At 45.7% G+C, this 16,755-nt stretch overlaps 1 protein-coding gene across 1 annotated transcript in view; it reads right to left on the minus strand.

Annotated features, from left to right (window-relative positions):
• The window catches only part of MEI1 (meiotic double-stranded break formation protein 1), a 43,441-nt gene that overhangs the window by 16,040 nt on the left and 10,646 nt on the right, over positions 1 to 16,755 (minus strand). Inside the window, exons 10-20 of the mRNA XM_030446346.1 lie at positions 16,374 to 16,473; positions 13,761 to 13,895; positions 13,111 to 13,225; positions 9,617 to 9,732; positions 8,424 to 8,565; positions 6,994 to 7,105; positions 6,296 to 6,356; positions 4,929 to 5,023; positions 3,999 to 4,173; positions 3,739 to 3,886; positions 2,899 to 3,171 (exon numbers count right to left, since the gene is read on the minus strand). Of these exons, the coding sequence (XP_030302206.1) occupies positions 2,899 to 3,171; positions 3,739 to 3,886; positions 3,999 to 4,173; positions 4,929 to 5,023; positions 6,296 to 6,356; positions 6,994 to 7,105; positions 8,424 to 8,565; positions 9,617 to 9,732; positions 13,111 to 13,225; positions 13,761 to 13,895; positions 16,374 to 16,473 (1,472 nt within the window). The remainder of the gene's footprint in view (positions 1 to 2,898; positions 3,172 to 3,738; positions 3,887 to 3,998; positions 4,174 to 4,928; positions 5,024 to 6,295; positions 6,357 to 6,993; positions 7,106 to 8,423; positions 8,566 to 9,616; positions 9,733 to 13,110; positions 13,226 to 13,760; positions 13,896 to 16,373; positions 16,474 to 16,755) is intronic.

Genomic DNA, 16,755 nt, shown 5'->3' on the forward strand with positions numbered 1-16,755 from the left:
AGTGGATCATAGAATCATAGAATCATAGAATCCTAGGGGTTGGAAGGGACCTCGAAAGATCATCTAGTCCAACCCCCCCTGCCAGAGCAGGGCCACCTAGAGTACATCGCGCAGGAACGTGTCCAAGCGGGTTTTGAATGTCTCCAGTGAAGGAGACTCCACAACCTCCCTGGGCAGCCTGTTCCAGGGCTCTGTCACCCTTACAGTAAAAAAATTTTTTCGAATATTCAACTTGAACCTCCTATGCTCCAATTTACACCCATTACCCCTTGTCCTATCACTGGTAATCACTGAGAAAAGCCTAACTCCATCTCCCTGACACTCGCTCCTTACATATTTGAAAACATTGATGAGGTCACCCCTCAGTCTCCTTTTCTCCAAACTAAAGAGACCCAGCTCCCTCAGCCTTTCCTCATAAGGGAGATGTTCCACTCCCTTAATCATCTTCGTAGCTCTGCGCTGGACTCTTTCAAGCACTTCCCTGTCCTTCTTGAACTGAGGGGCCCAGAACTGGACACAATACTCCAGGTGTGGCCTCACCAATGCAGAATAGAGGGGGAGGAGAACCTCTCTTGACCTACTAACCACACCCTTCCTAATGCACCCCAGGATGCCATTGGCCTTCTTGGCCACAAGGGCACATTGCTGGCTCATGGTCATCCTCTTGTCTACCAGGACCCCCAGGTCTCTTTCACCTACACTGCTCTCCAGCAGGTCAGCCCCCAACCTATACTGGGACATCGTGTTGTTCTTCCCCAAATGCAAAACTCTACACTTCCCCTTGTTGAACTTCATCATGTTTCTCTCTGCCCAACTCTCTAGCCTGTCTAAGTCTCTCTGAATGGCCGCACGGCCTTCCGGTGTGTCAGCCACTCCTCCCAGCTTAGTGTCATCAGCAAACTTGCTGAGGGTACACTCTATACCCTCATCCAAGTCGTTGATGAAGATATTGAACAACACTGGTCCCAGTACCGACCCCTGAGGGACTCCACTAGTCACACACCTCCAACCAGATTCTGCCCCATTGACTACAACTCTCTGACTCCTTCCTTTCAACCAGTTCCTGATCCACCTCACTACCTGATCACCAAACCCACACTTGGTCAACTTATCTACAAGGATGCTGTGAGAGACGGTGTCAAATGCTTTACTGAAATCAAGATAAACCACATCTACCGCTCTTCCATCATCTATCCACCTAGTAATTTCCTCATAGAAGGCTATGAGGTTAGTCAAACATGATTTACCCTTGATAAAACCATGCTGACTGCTCTTGATGACCCCCATGTCCTTGATATGCCTGGAGATAGCGACAAGAACAAGTTGTTCCATCACCTTTCCAGGGATGGAGGTGAGGCTGACCGGTCTATAGTTACCCGGGTCCTCCTTTTTGCCCTTTTTGTAGACTGGAGTGACATTTGCTATTCTCCAGTCCTCAGGCACCTCTCCTGTTACCCATGACTTACTGAAGATGATGGAGAGTGGCCTAGCAATGACCTCCACCAGTTCCCTCAGCACCCTTGGATGCATTCCATCTGGACCCATCGACTTATGGATGTCCAGATTACTCAGCTGATCCCTAACCCAATCCTCATCTACTATGTCAAGCTCCTCATCTATCTCGACTACTTCTGGGGCTAAATGAATCTGGGGCTCATGCGGAAACCCTGCAGGAGTAAAGACAGAGGCAAAGAAGGTGTTCAGCACCTCTGCCTTCTTTATATCCTCTGTCACCAGGGCTCCCATCTCATCCCTTAGTGGGCCAATATTGCCTCTAGTGTTAGTTTTACTAGCTATGTATTTGAAAAAGCCCTTTCTATTATCCTTAACCTGACTTGCAAGGTTAAGTTCCAAGGAGGCCTTAGCTTTCCGAATTGCCTCCCTACATCCTCTGACGACAGTCCTGTATTCCTCCCAAGTGACCAGCCCCCCCTTCCATGATCTGTAGATTTTCCTTTTCCACTTAAGTTTTCCCAGCAGTTCCTTTTTTAACCATGCAGGCCTCCTAGCTCCCTTACTGGATTTCCTAACCATAGGGATGCTCTGATCCTGTGCTTGCAGATAGTGGTCTTTGAATATTGACCAGCTATCTTGAGCCCCTTTATCTTCTAACACCCTGTCCCATGGGATTTCTCTTAACAGTTGATTGAGGAGGCCAAAGTTTGCCCTGCGGAAGTCCAGGGTTCTGGTCCTACTGGGCATTCTGGTCCTTCCACACAGGATCCTGAACTCAACCATCTCATGATCACTGCAGCCAAGGCTGCCATTGACCACCACTGCTTCAACAAGGCCCTCCTTGTTGGTTAGTACAAGATCCAGCAGCGCTCCTCTTCTAGTCGGCTTGTCCACCATTTGCATTAAGAAGTTATCGTCAATGCACTGGAGGAACCTCTTAGACTGTGAAAGGCTGGCTGTGTGAGTCAACCAGCAGATATCAGGGTAGTTAAAATCACCCATGAGGACTAGGGATTGAAGTTGTGAGGCTACTTTCAGCTGCCTGTAGAAGGCCTCATCAACTTTCTCGCCTTGATCAGGAGGTCTGTAGTAGACCCCCACAACTGTATCACCCACACCAGCCTGCCCCTTAATTCTTACCCACAAACTTTCAACTTGCCCCTCATCAGCCCCTGCACAAAACTCAGCACATTCTAGTTGCTCCCTCACATAAAGAGCAACTCCACCACCTCGCTTCCCTACCCTATCTTTCCGAAAAAGCACATAACCATCCATGGCCACATTCCAGTCGTGTGACCTATCCCACCATGTCTCTGTTATCGCTACCAGATCATAACCCTTAGCCCGTACACAGGCCTCACAACAGCACTAGGAGCTTTTAGAACCAAAAAGGCCCCTAAATCAGGGCCAGAAAAGCAGCCTGTCCCCATGAAAGTCACATACCAGTAAAATAAGTAAAATGCTGGAATTGTTCTTCAGAATGGGAAGTAAAGGGTTAGTGCTGTTCAGCTGATCAGACACACCAGAACCTCCTTCTTCAGTCTCTGCTTGCTTGTGGTCTCCCCAGGAAAACCAGAGTTGGAGGACTTGGTATCCAAATCTCCCCATAAGTTCAGGGTAGCCCAGGAAGAATTTCAGTAGAAGAGGACAATGGACGTAGACAAATCTCATATCTGGTAGGTTATCCAGGAACCTCCTTATGGTACACAATGACCTCTGGTAAGTGTGTGGGAGGGAAAGGGAAGGGGGAGAGAGAAAAAAAATCATCACTGGATACTGAATATCAAAAAGCTGAAGTGATGAGAGTTTACTGTGAGAAACAGTCACACTGCCTTTTAAGTAGACAATCAAAGATATCACTTAAACATCATTTTGTGAAGCCCATTTGCATCACAAAGGTTAAGAAACTTGTAGGCTTTATACAGTGCTCAAAGCTGTGCAGCAGCAAAGAGCCATATGGGAAAACTAGAAAGGCTGATGCAGAGGCTGTAGATGTGTTCAGGAGACTAAAGCTCTGAAATTCATTATATTCCATGTGTCAACTCACAGCCTATCCAATGTGTTTACACTTCCCACACATACACAAGTTTATTCAGGCAAATCTATATTCCCTAGTGGCTTTTCACAGTTAACTTTCCAGAGTGCAGATGCACTGCACACTCTTCACCCATTCACTGCTCCCTAGCTATGTCAAAATACTGTTTGACAGGGAGTTGGATGGGAGTGGGGAGAAACCTTAGTTTCAACAGAAGGGGTCCAAGAGGTAGGAAAGAAACCTTTTACCAAGTCCAGGGCACTGCATTTGTCCTGACAGACAGCAAGGAGGTAAAGTGCAGCTCTGAGAATATATGGAGGAGGACAGTCTCCATGGTCCTGTGCTGACAGGAGGAAACTCCTTATGGCTAAAAATAATTCTGCTTCCGGGACAAACCTGCATTCAAGGAGATTGGAGTGTAAACAACAACATTAGACATGCCTTACCCACCAATACATGGTGTATGTAATGGCCACAAAACCACTTGCCTTGTATAGTCTTGGCTCACCTGTCCCCAAGGGTGTAGGCAACGTATAAGACAATTATGAAGCAGTGTTGGTGGCTGCAAAGAGACTGATCCAAAGAGAATGGCTCAGGGGTTTCAGCCAGGAGGAGAAGGCTTTCAGCAATGGTGTAGTTTAATTGAGGCAGACCCTTTTGCAGGAGCTCAGACATCTCTTGCTCTAGAAATAAAACTAATATGATCAGGCAGGCAGTGATGAGGCATAACTATGACAAAGCAGAGAGGAACAGGGGGATGGAAGTTGCTGCAACTGAAGCACATTAAATTAGGGAAGCTCCTGATGTAAGAAATATCAAAGGCAACCTACTATCCCATAGTCTGCATACAGCAAGCACATCTCTATGATAGAGGTGTGAGACCTGATCTAATGGAGCTGGCTTTGAGGATGAAAACACATGTGTTTGAGGTTCTGTTTGAGGTTCCCAGCTCTTTGCTGATGCTGCCTGCACAGTGACCAACTGCCAGTGGGAAAAGTGGCTTACTGTGATACAGAAACTTTCATTTAATTTATTTGGGACATAATCTATTAAAAAAATTAACAGTGTAGGCAGGAAACACTTTATAGAGTAAGCCAGGTGAAAAAAAAGTAACCTTAATCTGCAGATATGGATGACTATGTGGTAAGTAATATTGTTTCAATTAAGACATGCACAGTTAGGCTAATAAGTATCACCATGCAAACAAAACCACAGGAAGATGAAAAGCGTTCTTTCAGGTGGGGTTCTAAACTATTCAAAAGGCATTCTCTGATTGCCTAGACCAGATGAAAAAAAAAAATATCTCTAATTAAAGCTGCCTTCCCTTCCTTCCTCATTTGTCTTTCTATTTAATTTTTATTTTGCACCTATTGCCTAAATAGAGGGTGGCATGGGCCTCAAACTAGACAAAGCAAACTGTCTCTCTCCCCAGACTTGCCCTCCTGAGAAGTTCTCTCCTTCTCTGTGGCAGAGTAAAGGCTCAGGCACAAGCTGCAGAGGAAGCTGGAACAGGCCTGGTTCAAGGCAGGATTGCTGTGAAGAAAAGCAGAACATACAGTGAAGAAGGCTAGAAATGTTCTCTTCATACTTCTGGTATCACAAACTGTATGCCAGAACCTCATTTTACTGAATAATCACCTACAAGTACATGCTCTGACACAGCAAAACTCCACAAGCCAGCCTAGACTTCCAGAAAAATGAGAAGCTCCCAAAGGACAGTCAGCACACAAAGGTGGTGATGTGAGTGGTGATGACAGTGGAAGTGTTCACATATACTGGGATAATATGAACAGAGTGGGGTATTCTCAGGATCATGATACCTGGTCATGGATTTATTACAACTTAGTTGTAATACAGGGAGTCCTGTAAGGGCAGGACCTGTAACACTGCAGAGAATGGGAGGAGTTTGAGGGTGGCTCCCCATATCTGATCCCACTAGAAAACACTAGTGAGGAGATTTTGTAGCAATGGTGTTTCCAGGGATGAACAAAGAAGGACAGAATATTAACTAAAAATATGAGAACAGCTCTATTTCCAGTTATTCTTCTCTCTCCAATGACTTCCTTGCAGAATAGGACATAACTGAGTATCTTTGCACTCTAAGACAAAGTCCTTAGTGCCCCACACTATTGTATACAGGGGCCTACATTACTCTTCACCCATATCATTCACAGGTACAAACACCCCCACCCTAAATAGTAAACCTTCCACAGTAGTAAACATGGAGTAGGGGTGTTGTGCATTTTGTTTACTCTACTAATGAGATGCAGTCACAGTAAAGAAGAGGTAAAACATCTCTGAAGACCCACACAGAGTGTGTCCAAGTGCTCCTCAACCTAGGAATCATAGCTTCTGCTACATAAGACCCTTTGCAACATCTACTGTTGAAGTCTTCATGCTCCCTCCCTTTTCTTATACATTATCACACCATGAGTAACAAACTTAGTGGTAGTATGTGCCTAACAAGCCAGAGCTCATATGAAACTGATGCTGCTGTTACTCTTTTTCAAGTCACACACTGATCTGACAACTCCAAAGTCAGGCTGCTTTCTCTCTATTTGAGCAGCTCACAACAGAGCACAGAACTCTCAAAGTACTACTACCTAAATTCACCTGTCCCCTACCTGACTGCTTCTCCCTTCTTCCACATTCATATTCTTCCACATTTACATTCTGTAGTAAGATACAACCACTCTTGAGTCTTTCAACCTCCTGACTTGCCTAATCAGTTGCATTAGGTAAGGCATGATCTGCTTTCCCATCCAGAATTTTTTTTACTTACTCACAATATACATATCACAATACCTTTGTACAGCACAAAATCTGGCCTTCAGCTCCAGTGTCAGTCGGATGAAGGAGGAGGATGCTACAGAGAAAGCAAGACAAAAAATGTCAAAGGAGCACAGAACAAGTATGACAAGGGAAAGGAAGAGGCAGGTCCCATAACCGTCTCCACACAAACCTGGTGAACAAGGCAGGCCACAACAGTATAAATACATTTGCTGGGCTTTCTCTCCCAAAGCAAACTACTCTGAGTTTGGTTTGGAGGGCAGTATCTGAACTTCATTTGTTTTCTCAGGAGAAGATTTACCATGTTTAGAATAGAGGAATTACCTACATCATCTCTTCGATGTTGAAAGAGTAAAGAATACATAGAGCAGATAAGATTTCTACATAGAAAAATCCCAGCAACAATGTCACGGTTTAACAATTACAGCATAATCCCTGTCTACAGGAACAGCCAATTCTGAATATTCCAGAGGAAAATGTGAAGCAGACACAACTTACTTATCTAAAACAAAATCTGTCCCATCATCACTGCTACACCAAATAACTTTTTCATCCTGCAGAACATGACTGCGCACTCTATTCTTACTCATATAAACATGTAATATAATCCTCTGCATAAAGTCTCGTTAAGCTCATTGCTTCAGTAATATGCAGCAGCAGCAAGTTCTAGCTGTTAAGAGCACAGAGAACATGATCCCACACTGCCCCCATACCCAGCTTTTTGGAGAACTTATTCCGCATGCTTGGCACCGCTGTAAAGAGGGTATTCAGTGATGAGATGAAAACTTCCATCACTGACGGGCTGACAGCCCTTTCCAGGTAGTTCTGCAGAAAGAAGAAAAGTTCAGGTGCATGAGATGCAATAAACACTGAAAACAGCAGCTTCCTCCCGGCCTCCTGCCTGCCCAGAAAGCAAGATATCTAAATCCAATATGAGAACAGTTCTCCTACTAAAATGCCTGGCAGCAAGTAGACAGGCATACAGAGCACTTTGAAAGCCACTGACACTCCCCTCTGCCAGCGTTATGAGCTGTGATGGTGATTCTGCAAGACCCTACATCAAACAGGAAACTTCCTCCTGATTCCAGCCTAGGCCTTAATGCACAGCAAGTGACCATTACTGCCTGTATTGCCCTGCTCTTCCAGGTGAGGTGGCCAATTTTCCAGCATGGAATACAACAAGGGACATGTACTGAAGTGCAGCTGACATCAGTAACAACACCTGTGCTTTAGTTTATCCAGTAGTGGCAAGCACAAGCCTTTAAGCTGTCTAGAGTCCAGCCCTCAACTGGACTGAATGATTCAACTCACTCTTATAGAAGGTCACTGGACAATTTTCTCACAGTCCATTAATTTTTCCCCAAGTTCACTGAGCAAGAAACAGCACATTGACAGCAGCTCTGCCAAGCAGGACATGCAATGCACCCCTCCCTTCAGGGAGGAGAACAGCAATGCCACTGCAGATGCCTACCAAGAGGTTGGTTAAGAAAATACAAAGCAAAATATCTCCAAGCTCCCAACAACTGCTAGAATCCATACACCTGAGCCTGTGGCCAAGCACAAGCAAAATTTACTCAACATTTGGAACCACAACTGGGGTTCCTCTATTCTGACAATTGTACTCCAAGTGTCTTAGTGACACATCTAAGTGACACATCTAAGTGACTTAGTGACACAGGGACTCAGTGTCCCTGGCCTCACTGAGTGAGGCACAATGGTTAGTACTGCTCTTGCTGTGTAGCCCGGGCAGCAGCATCAATACCTTCTGGAAAGAAGTGTGAAGATGAAAATGCTGGTGCAAAATACTGCTGCTTTCTGGGGAGCAAGCAAGCTTTGAAAAAGTGGCAGAAAGGGAAAGGACACTTCAGCCACAGTCCACTGTTCACTTTCAGGCAACATCCAGAGCTGCCATGGCAGGTAGACTATAGGGACTGCACAGAAAGACACTTCCATCTATATGGAAGCTTTATGAATTTCTGCACCCTCTGAGACTGCACTCCCCCTTTTTGTATGAATTGTATAGTGCCCCACGTGGCTCTAGAGAGGTGGCAAATGCCACAGCTGCTCTTGGTTTACTCTACATGCTGTCTTGGTGGTCTTCCAGGTACCCCAGGAACAGACCAAGTTCAAAAAAACACCCTACCATGACCATGGGGATGCAGAGACTGTCACAAATCCTCAACAGGAACTCAGAGAAGTTGCTGAGCGTGTCCTTGCTCTGGGAGTTGGGGGCAGTGAAAGCATTCTCCTGGGCCATCAGATCACTCTGGAATTCCACTGCTAACCTACAAAAACACAGCAGGTACCCGAGGAGGGAGGAATCCTCCTCGCTTTATAAAATGTGAGTAAGTACTGCATTTCCATCACAACTTTCATCATTAAGGATTCCACAAATGCTTGATGGTTTGGAAACACAGGAATCTGGCAACCACACAATTACCTCTTGACTGAAGCTAGTAAAAGTCAGCAATGTTGCACAACAGTACAAGTTGGGAAAGAAAGACTTAGCTTCTGTGAAGAAAGTATCTGCTGTGGGAAGCCCCTTGCGTGGCAAGACTAAAGGTTCTCAGCCAGACCAGAATGCCTGCGGTACAACACAGTAAACCTTGTGAGAACTGGCCAGAGGACAATCACCTAATCTAAAACACATAATAGAACATGAGTGCCCTTAACACCACCCCAAGACATTGGGTCAGTGCAGACAGAGACACCTGCCTCTGACTGAATTATCTCAGCCAAGCCAAAATCAAGTCATGCAAGGCAAATTAACTAAGTTAGCCAGAATTCTCTAACAACCAGATATAGATTCATACACAAACACATCTACCACCATCTGCTGTGCAGATAAAGGTGACAGCTAGCTCTCATCCAGCAAAACAGGAAAAGTTGATGCCTATAAACCCACTTGCAGTAACAGGTCACAGGCATGAGCAAATCCCAGGTCAGCATCTGGAGGAGATACATATTTGTTAAAGGGTTAATATCCCCCAGCAGTGAGACCACATACTACAGGGAACAGGAATACAGTTTCACCCATACCTTCCAACTGTTCTTGCACCATCAGTAGGTTGAGCTAATTATCAAGCAGCTCCTCAAAGGCCAAAGACATGAAATAAACTGATAGGTCCCAGGCAAATATCTTGGGAGATACAGGTGTCACAAAATTTTCACTGTCACTACATATGCTTCCTTCTGTTGTTTCAGTGCCATGCATTGAACTCACCTGTGATATTTCAGTGGTGGGGCAGGGCAGAGGAACTTTTTTACAATGACAGAAAGAGGACAAGTGTGGACCCACACACACACCACCCACCCATCCCCCTGACTTGTCCTCACCTGCAAGCATTTCTGAAACTTTTCAAGGTGTTGAGCAAGAACTGGCCCTGTCTCTGAGGAACTCTGCTGAGATTTCTGTTTGCTGAGTTACTCTGAGACACCAAGAATAGATCACCCTGTTAAAGGAGAGTATTTTTTTAAATCTTGTATTCACATTGGAAAGAATAGCTTTCTTCACTGATACCAGTAGCAGGAGGAACAACAGATTTCACTTCACTCACTTCTTTCACATAACTGGTTTTTTACTATTGTTCTTTTCCCAAGGAGTGCAGAGATAGAGAGCTTTTGTGCTCCTCAAAGGGCAAACAGAGTTATAGAGCTACTAGTTCTGCACTGTCCTTTCTTTACAGTCTGTATTGCCATGGTTTGGTGTAATCTGAGTTAAACCTTGACACTTCACTTTAAACAGTTCAGCTAATGGAGCATCAAACCCTTCTGGGAAAATCTGGTATATTTTAAAAAAATTGTTTCTTCCAATTAGTCTTCAGACGATGCTGAACAGTTCCTCTACTTACTCTGCACTGAATTCTTAGAAGTTCTCTATTTGGCTCAGATTTGTAATCAACTAGCCATGTACCAGCTCTTGTTCCCACACAGCATCCTACTGAGTTCAGACAGAATCCAACTGCAGCGTCAGAGTTAATCATTTGCCCAAACTGGGAACCACTTCAAACTCAAAATATGCCTGTAAGCCTTAATCTGTTGTGGTACTCTTCTCCAAATACTACCAGAGGAGAGCATGGTGACTTATCAGTGCCTGGCAGTTCAGAACTCCTTCTCCAGGCAGAGAGGACAGACACCTGGTACCACAGAACTTGGGCCAAAAGATAATTCATCTGCCATTTGGAGCTCTGGTACTCCAGCAAGGTGCTCATGCCACTACAGATGTGCAATCTAAACCTATGTGGCTCTAAACATGGAGCAAGAAGACTCAGCCCATGTCTTTTCACTATTCATCTGTGATGGGGGCTGCCCTCAGAACTGCACAGGTCCCAGCTGCACACCTGGATGATTCTACGGGTCTGAAGGCAGAGCAGATGTTCACTGACAAAAAACTAAAAAATCGATTGATTGATGCAGCCTAAAATGTGGTTAGAATCATCATAGAATCAGAGAATGGTTTGGGTTGGAAAGGACCTTAAAGATCATCAAGGTCCAAACCCCCTGCATAGCCAGGGAGACCTCCTACTGGACCAGGTTGCACAAGGCCTCATCCAACCTGGCTTTAAATACTTCCTGGGAGGGGGCATCAACAACCTCCCTAGGCAACCTACTGCAGTATCTTACTACCCTCATGGTGAAGAATGTCTTCCTAATACTTAACCTAAGTCTACCCTTTTTTGGTTAAAACTACTACTCCTCAGTTTAAAACCATTACCCTTGTCCTGTCACCAGCCTCTCTGGTGAAAAGCCCCTCCTCAGCTGCCCTGCAGGGCCCTTCATGTACTGGAAGGCTGCTATAAGGTCTCCCCTGAGCCTTCTCTTCTCCAGGCTGAATAGCCCAAACTTGCTCAGCCTCTCTTCACAGGAGAGGTGCTCCAGCTCTGATCACCTCCATGGCCCTTCTCTGGACCCTCTCCAGCAGGTCTGTATCTTTCCTGTGCTGGGGGCTCCACAGCTGCATGCAGTACTCCAGGTGTGGTCTCACAAGAGCAGAGGGGCAGAATCCCCTCCCTTGTCCTGCCGGCCAGGCTTCTGTGGATGTGGTTGGGCCTCTAGGCTGTGAGCACACACTGGCAGATCATGTCAAGCTTCTTATCTACTACCACCCTCAAGTTCTTTTTCTCAGGGCTGCTCTCTCTCCAGCCTTTATTTGTGCCTGGGTTTATGCTGACCCAGCTGCATTGGCCATGTTGAACTTCACGAGGCTGGCATAGGCTCACCTCTCCAGCCTGTCAAAGTCCCTCTGGATGCCCTGCCTTCTCTCTAAGATGCGAACCACATCACACAGATGGGTATCATCTGCAGACTCACTAAGGATGCACTCTAGCCCACTGCTCACATCTCCAACAAAGATGTTAAACAGCACTGCTTCCCATGCAGACCCCTGAGCAACACCACTCATCACTTGCCTCCTCTTGGACACTGAACCATTGACCACAACTCTCTGGGTGCAGCCATCCAACCAATTACTTATCCACTGAGTGGTCCATCTGTCAAATCCTTGTCTTGTCAGTTTGGAGACCAAGATGTCATATGGGACAGTATCAAATGCATTGCACAAATCCGGGTAAATGATGCCAGTTTCTCTGCCACTATCTACCATCTCTGTAGCCTTATCATAGAAGGTCACTAAATTGGTCAGGCTTGATTTGCCCTTTGTGAGGCCATGTTGGCTGTCACCAATCAACTCCTTACTTTCCACGTGCCCTAGCAGATTTTCCAGGAGAATTTGTTCCATGATCTTGCCAGGCACAGAGGTGAGACTGACTGGCCTATAGTTCCCCAGGTCTTCCTTTTTCTCCTTTTTTAAAACAGGAGCTATGTTACTTTTTTTTCCAGTCAGAGGGAACCTCACCAGACCAGCATGACCTCTCAAATATGATGGACAGAGGCTCAGCAACTTCATCCACCAGCTCCCTCAGGACCCGTGGATGGACCCCATCAGGTCCCAAAGAGTTGTGAACCTTCAGATTCTTTAGATGGTCATGAACATGTTCTTCTCCTACAGTGGGGGATAATTTGTTCTCCCAGTCCCTGCTTTCACCTGCTGGAGCTGGAGCACTAGCCAGAGAATACTGATGCAAAGAAGTAATTTAGAATCTCAGCCTTCACAATATTCTGTGTCTCCCATTTCCTTTAGGAGGGGGTCAAAATATTTCTTGGTTGTCCTTTTATCCCCAACATACCTGTAGAGGCTTTTCTTACTGCTCTTTACATCTCTGGTGAGATTTAATTTTAAAGGGGATTTGGCTCTCCTAACCTGATCCCTACTTGCTCAGACAACCTCTCTGTAATCCTCCCAAAGTACCTGCCCTAGCTTCCACTCTCTGTATGCTTCCTTCTTAACTTCAGGGGTTTTAGGAGCTGCTTTTTCATCCATGCTGGCCTCCTGGAGTTTTTACCTGAATTCACCTTAGTTGGGATGCATTGCTCTTGGGAGTAGGTGATCCTTAAATACCAGTCAGCTTTCATGGGCTCCTATTCCCTCCAGGATGTTATAATTCATTGACTTTGGTTCAAATGTTCAGAAGTTTGGTTCAAAAGTTCAAATGACTTTGGAGTACTGGATATATAAAGAGAGCAGTGTGCTCACATGGTGCCCCACAAATCTCCACTGATTTAGAAAGACAATATTCACCAGCACCCATCTTCATCTACTTCAGACACAAAGGTCAGTATCACCTCGAGGCATGAGGATCAAAAGAAGCACCAGAAAACCCAACAGTCATAGGGTAAAGGGCTGGAACATTTATATACCATCCACACAGTGTGCTAGGATGATCATCCCTGTCTTGCTTGGTCCTACCAACAGGCAACGATTTCTGACTTACTGCATGTCTCTTGCCAGTCCATGGTGGGGAAAAGTCATTGAATCTCTTCAGCACTGCCTCCAGCAGCTTCTGCAGCTCTTCATATGGGACTGGAGGGGAGCTCAGATGGTCCTTCCTGAACAAGTGGAGAGAAAGACAGCATGTACATTCCCTGCTAGGGACAAGTCCACCTGGGAAGGCAACACCAGCACAAATGACTGTTCTTCTGACAGCAATATGCCATTGCCACCTCTCTCCAGCACAGCATACTAAGGCTACAGTATCTGAGTAGTGCCTTCATCCACATGTGCACCCAGACACACGCTTCACTGCATTCACTATCTGCTCCCTCTGCAGTCAGGAGGCATATGATTTCACAGAGTCCTGTGCTTGCTCTTAGCTGTCTGGATGGGGCACAAAGTCACAAATCCACAGCAGCTGCAGTACAACCCTAGGTCCTTGCTGCAGTGACTTGCTGCCTATCACAAATTCATTGCCCTGGCAGCCTTTTGAGGCAGGTGGGAAGCTAGCTCTGCTGTACCCATGCCTGCATCAGCCAGAAGTCCTACTGCAGAGCACACTCACCCACACAGCCACAGGGGAGCTATGGAGATCAACATGGTCTGAAGAGATATGTCTGAAGAAAAGCCTGCAAATACTTTCCTGCCTACCTCAGGAAAGCTGCCACAGCTCCCACAGCCTCCACTATCACCTCCAGCACGGGGCAGTTCACTGTCTCCATCAAGACATCAATGGCTTCAACACATACAACTCGGTTTGTGAATAATTTGATTTCTACTGGCTGCCTGCGAAGATGAAACAGAATAAGTAAGGAGAATATTATCAGAGTTAGGTAACTGTAGTGCCCTGTCCTCAGCTCACCAAACTGATTGATGAGCAAAGTGGTTCCAGCCATACTTTTCAATATTTAGAGCCAGCTAGTCTCAAGGAGGTAGTTAAAACTTGCACAGGTGGGCGTTTTGCTGCAAAGAGTTAACTTCAGCAGGTATGGAGACCTACTATGTTGGAAAAAACCCCAGAGCCTGGATAACTGTGTGACTGCACCGCTGAACACTGACAAGAAGAGCACAAGAAGAACAGGCTGTGCAAAATACAGTGATCTCTCTGCCTGGGACTTTATGCTGAGGCCATCTGCGCTGGCATTTGCAGGTTCATCTGGCAATCATATTTCTGAGTAAACAAGCAAACACCCCCATTGTAGAACAATGATGATCCCATGAGATTAGCTTCTCCCACAGTCCTATAGCACTTCTAATGCCAGATGCTGCCAGAAGGACAAGGACTTTCATGCTCTTGAAAAGTAATCAGGAGAATAAACACAACCCAACTGTTCTGACAGTTGCTCTTGACAGTGAACATTTTTGTTGTCTGATCACCTCGTGGCCCAACTGCCTTTGAGCATTCAGCACCAATAATCCCATTATTGGACAGAGCTGTGTAAAAGGCAAACTGTGCTCATTTGGCTCCTGGCAAGTCAGGTACAGTTGGGAAGGCGAGGACAAGACAGGCAGCTGCATGCAGACAGGAGGCACTAACAGTCTGCCACGGGCCCTCTCTGAAGTGAAGCAAGAAAAGCAGCAGAGCATGACAGGAGCCAGACTTGGAAGCCAAAAGTATTCCCTGTTTTTCAGTTTTCACAGACGTGTCTGACTAAAGCAAGCCAGGAGCACATGCTGCCCATGCACAACTGGGAGAGGAAAGAGAACTTTGGCAGAAGTTACACTAGTAGCCTAGCTGCAGGGCAAAAAGTGAACAGAAGCAGAATCACTCTTTTTAGTCACTCAATGGGACGAAACCCAGCTTGGCAGTCACCTCACGTTCTGCTGTGAGAAAGAGTTGTGAGGTGGGCAAGGCAAGAAAAAGGCCTCTTGGAACTCAGGCACCAGGAGTAGCCTCTGGCCCAAGCCATAACTGAACATCCAAATTGTTTCTACTTATACTGCAATTAATCCTCTGTATTTCCTTCCTTTAACTGCTGACCTTCTGAAGTAAAACACATCAGGAAAAAAAATTCTTCATGCAGGGAGGAAGGGATGGAGGAGTATTGCTGACTCACTCAAAAGGCACAAACTCACTTGCAATATGGTGCACTAGGATGTCTTCAGGGCCTGAGAGAAAAGTGTGAAGGACAGCACTCTTGCAGCTTCCTGCAGCCTCTTGTCTTTGGGCCCCAAAAGTGTGCCTGTCACTCTGGTTGTGCTGGGAGAGACAAGGGGCAACCCTAGGGAGAGCTACCCACCTTTCCTAACATACTGCCAAAGGAAGCAACACATCCTGCTTGGACAGCACCACAGTGTGGGACTCACTGAGACAACAGAATCCAGCTGCAAGGAAAAATCAAGAGAAGAGCTTCCAGGATGAGACCCTTCTCCTCACTATGAGGCAGTTTTAAATAAAACACCATTTCTAAGGCAAACTTAAAGAAACAGAATGGGTGTGCTAGAAAATGAGAGTAATGGCACAGAACGTTCTCTGTTTTACAAGCATAAATGCTGTAATTAGTGTTTCCCACATCCTGGTTTCTCTTTCTGACAGATCCCACACTGGCATCACCACACTGTTCTTGCACTGCTGCTTCTCCTTCTCCTTTTTACCCTACCACTTGTTACAAAATTGACTATGACATTTCCAAAATTCAGCTCAAGGGCTCTCTTGGGGGAACTAAGTGGCAAAAACAAGACTGTCACTAGCACGACAGGACGGGAACAAGATCATACAGGCAAGAACAGGAAGCAGAAAAGAAAAACAAGCCAGGGTGTGTTATTCCTTAGCAGAAAACGAGGAAAAAAGTGACAGAAGACATTAATATTTCAGCCTAGAATTTGTTTTTGCTGTTTGAATTTAGCTCAGATGATGATATGAGACTAGAAGCCACAGGATTTGCATGCTCTGCTTTGTGAGAGAAGTCCACTTAGCAGGAGCTGGCCTGCTCACATACACCTGGATCTTCCTAGCCTTCCCTCCTGCTGTATCTACAGCTGAAAGAAGATTTCACTTCTCAGATTGGCAAGGAAGCAGGAAGAGGCAGAAATACTGGTGGATGCACACACAAAGATGAAAAGCTGGGAGGCCTGGAAACAACCATCAGTCATTCTTCAAAAGAATAAGGGTGATGCATTTGTTCACCATCTTTCAAACACAAAGGGTCTGGGGGTGCAGGTATTTGGTCTGGGACAAAAAACCTTAAAAAGCAAAAGCACCACAGCCTCTACTTTGGGGCATCAAACTCTGCCTGTGCAAGCCTGTCAGGGGTACTGCCTTACCGTTTCAGTATTTCAGCAAGGAGCAGGAGCCCTTGTTTGTGCAACTCCACATTGTTCAGCTGCAGGACAACTCGGAGACTCCTCAGCAGAGATTCAATGCCTGGCCATGTTAAAGAGAAATCACAGAGAAGGCTTTTAACACCCCAAATTCCAAGATGAAAGCAAAATTAATTTTAAAAAGGAAGATTTGAACTATTATTCTTCTGGGCCACTGACAGAAACTACTGCTAAAAACGGCCGAGTGCTCACTCAAAATCCCTCATAATATGCCTCAGCCTCCACTGCTGGAGGTAAATCCAGAGAATAGAAGGAATTTAGCCTTTCTTCCTAAGTCCACTCTTGGTATATCCACAAAAATACCTAATAGTAACTTAGGTAGTGT

Source organism: Calypte anna, chromosome 1, assembly GCF_003957555.1.
Source record: "Calypte anna isolate BGI_N300 chromosome 1, bCalAnn1_v1.p, whole genome shotgun sequence".
Taxonomy (NCBI): Eukaryota; Metazoa; Chordata; class Aves; order Apodiformes; family Trochilidae; genus Calypte; species Calypte anna.